This window comes from Phaseolus vulgaris, chromosome 7 (assembly GCF_000499845.2).
Source record: "Phaseolus vulgaris cultivar G19833 chromosome 7, P. vulgaris v2.0, whole genome shotgun sequence".
Lineage (NCBI taxonomy): Eukaryota > Viridiplantae > Streptophyta > Magnoliopsida > Fabales > Fabaceae > Phaseolus > Phaseolus vulgaris.
The window spans coordinates 34973704-34976883 of NC_023753.2; the positions used below are offsets into that span (position 1 = coordinate 34973704).

At 35.3% G+C, this 3180-nt stretch overlaps 1 protein-coding gene across 1 annotated transcript; it reads left to right on the forward strand.

Moving 5' to 3' along the window:
• The first annotated feature begins 293 nt into the window (after positions 1-293).
• On the forward strand, positions 294-2874 carry LOC137830322 (probable 2-oxoglutarate-dependent dioxygenase SLC1). Its single transcript, XM_068637590.1, has 4 exons — positions 294-678; positions 839-1086; positions 1902-2253; positions 2375-2874. The coding sequence occupies exons 1-4, from the start codon at positions 403-405 to the stop codon at positions 2657-2659; spliced, it is 1161 nt and encodes a 386-aa protein (XP_068493691.1). The 5' UTR covers positions 294-402; the 3' UTR covers positions 2660-2874.
• The last annotated feature ends 306 nt before the right edge of the window (positions 2875-3180 follow it).

A 3180-nucleotide genomic window follows, 5' to 3' on the forward strand; every position in this document is an offset into this window, starting at 1 on the left:
CATATGGAGAGATAAGTCGTAGGGCTATGTCAAAACCTAAAAGATTTTTTTATTTGTAGCACAAAAGTCAGCTATGAAAATAGTTCAAGGAATGCATGCATAGAGAGAGAGGTAGGTCCTATGAAAGGCACAATTAATCTCCAATTAATGCATAACGGTTGAAATAATAATGCAGTTGTGTTCACAGTGGCGACCCTACTCAAGGTCTGACTCAACTTTTGTCAACCATTTTGTTAATATTAGAATCTCTCCACCATCTCTTCACAAACCTGAATCTGGTTTCTCCAAAACTTGCTACTGTTCCTCACCCCACACTTCTCTCCTCTTCACTATATATACGCATCAAAATCAACACAACATTATCTCATCCATCAAAACTTGGATTTTCATAAGTCAGCACACATGACTCCAGCAATGGTAGGAAATGGCGAGAGTGTTACACCAGGAAGTCAATATCAGAAAGGAGTTAAGCACCTCATGGAGAGTGGCCTTCACACTATACCTAAAAAGTACATACTTCCACCTTCGGATCGACCAACTACAAACTCAGAAGACTCAAATGTTGCCAAGCAAAACCTTCAGCTACCCATCATTGATTATTCTGAATTGCTTGGTCCAAGAAGGCAACAAGTCCTTCAATCCCTGGCCAATGCTTGTGAAGGGTACGGTTTTTTTCAGGTGAGAAACCAACTAGGCACATAACTTTCCTAAACTTGATGAAATAGTGAAACCTTGTAACTATAATGAGCAGCATATATATAAAACTGTTAAACAATTTTGAGGTTGTGTATTTGACTGTTGGATGAAGAATGAGTTTGATTTTGTTTGACTGATGCAGCTGGTAAACCATGGTATCTCAGATGATGTTATGAGCAGCATGAGGGATGTGAGTGGAAAGTTCTTTGATCTTCCTTTGGAGGAAAGAGAAAAGTACATGACAACTGATATGAGAGCACCTGTTCGATGTGGAACCAGCTTCAGCCAAACCAAAGACAGTGTGTTATGTTGGAGGGACTTCTTGAAACTTCTCTGTCATCCTTTACCTGATTTCCTCCCCCACTGGCCTGATTCCCCCTTAGACTTCAGGTGTCTACACTCTCACCTTAATTAATTACACATAACCTAAATTAAATATTAATTAATACTTAATCTATTCACTCTCTCTCTCTCTCTCTCTCTGCATAGACAACCAATTTAAAGTTTAATATACCTAGTATCCATCTATATATGTATATATCAAAGACTACAATTAGTGGCAACTTTCTCCATAAACAAATTAACAACTTCATGCCAACGAGATCGATGCAAGTGGTAGGATTAAACAACACTACTAAGGCTCTTAAAAAAGGCTCGTGACATGATCTTATGCCATAACATGAAATAATCTCTTTTCTTAAATATTTTTCAACTAATTAAAAAATGTTGCTTCCACTTCTTGCAGGAATACAAAATTAAGATTTAAGTTGGCTGACAGTCTCGTTTGGTTGTAGTTTCATTGCGAATTTTAATATAGTCAAAAATTAGTGTCAATTTGGACATCAGTAATAGTCTTTCCGTTCAAACAAGGTTGTCTTAAGTATAAAACAGATCTAGTTGATAAAGTCAATTATAGCAGTCACACTCGTCCTTTAAAACTTGAAAATATAGTTAAAGTCAATTATAGTTATCACAGCATCATGTTAAACCTTATGTTAACGTTTCAAATAGACAAATAAAATATGAAACATAAGAAATCAGACAAAGGAAAAGTTATTTTCGGTTGTGTTCTTCACTTTATAAACTGTATATGTCTAGAAAAATTATTAAATCTGTCAATCTTTGTTGGCTTGAACACTTAACTGGTAATTGTGACAAACTTAATTATCTTTTACTTACAAAAAATTTCATTAATTGGAATGTAGGAAAGTGGTGGCTAGCTACGCAGAAAAAACCAGATACTTGTTCCTGGTGTTGATGGAAGCCATTCAAGAGAGTTTAGGAATCATTGAAGGAAAGGAAGAAGAGGTGACAGAAGAAAAAAACAACATCCTAAAAGACTTGGAAGATGGGAGCCAGATGATGATTTTCAATTTGTATCCACCATGTCCTGAACCTGACCTAACCTTGGGGATGCCCCCTCACTCTGATTATGGATTCCTCACACTCCTCCTCCAAGACCAGGTGGAGGGTTTGCAGGTACAGTTCCAAGGTCAATGGCTAACTGTTCAACCTATGAATAACGCTTTCGTTGTCAATGTTGGTGATCACCTAGAGGTAACACATTCCTTCATTCATACACTACATTACACATTCTTAGGCGTGTCTCAATTTAAGAAATATGAATGAAAAAGTCATATCCTGAAATTCGTTTTTGTTGGGTTGAGTTGATTATCAGATATACAGCAACGGAAAGTACAAGAGTGTGTTGCATAGGGTGATGGCTAATGCTGAGAAGAATAGGACATCAGTGGCTTCTCTCCATAGCCTTCCTTTCAACTATACTGTAAGACCGTCACCAAAACTTATTGACGAAGCCAATCCCAAACGTTACGCAGACACCAATTTTCATACTTTTCTTGCTTACGTTACCAGCAGAGAGCCCAAGAGAAAGGATTTTCTTGACTCCAGGAAATTGACTTCAACATGCCTAGAAGGAGAAGAAGATAAACAAATCAAATAATTTATTTCACTACATTATTGGAATTTTATATAAGTTGAAGTGAAGTGGCATGGCACACAATAGATGGAGGTTATCTGTGTAACATATTATTATTAATGTTAATTTGGTAGGACACTCTGATTCTCACTCATTATCGTGAGCGTGAACAAAGATGCTAGTATTGATACTTCAATTAATTACGGAAAATAATAATTAGATATATCTTTGGAGATTTTCTTCTCATTCACACTGTCATCATAAGATGACTAGCCAAGATTAGTTCTGCAAAAGGAACGAATACCGTAATATCCATAAATTACTCTATTACATAACATATTATTCATATATATATATATAGATGTATGAAATCACCTAATTATATTTTCTAGAATTTTTTCTAATACAGTGAATATTATGTATTACGTAGTCATGTACTGTAGAAATCACATAAGAAATATAAAAGAAGGGTAAATCATCGATAATTTATATCAATATACAGAAGTATATAAGTAAATATATTTCAAATACATTAATTAATGCAA

Bases quoted from the DNA above. Each gene is read 5' to 3' on its own strand.
- LOC137830322 (XM_068637590.1), top strand. From the start codon at position 403: ATGACTCCAGCAATGGTAGGAAATGGCGAGAGTGTTACACCAGGAAGT. The intron at 1,087-1,901 runs GTGTCTACACTC...ATTGGAATGTAG, and splicing joins GATTCCCCCTTAGACTTCAG to GAAAGTGGTGGCTAGCTACG. The intron at 2,254-2,374 runs GTAACACATTCC...GTTGATTATCAG, and splicing joins ATGTTGGTGATCACCTAGAG to ATATACAGCAACGGAAAGTA.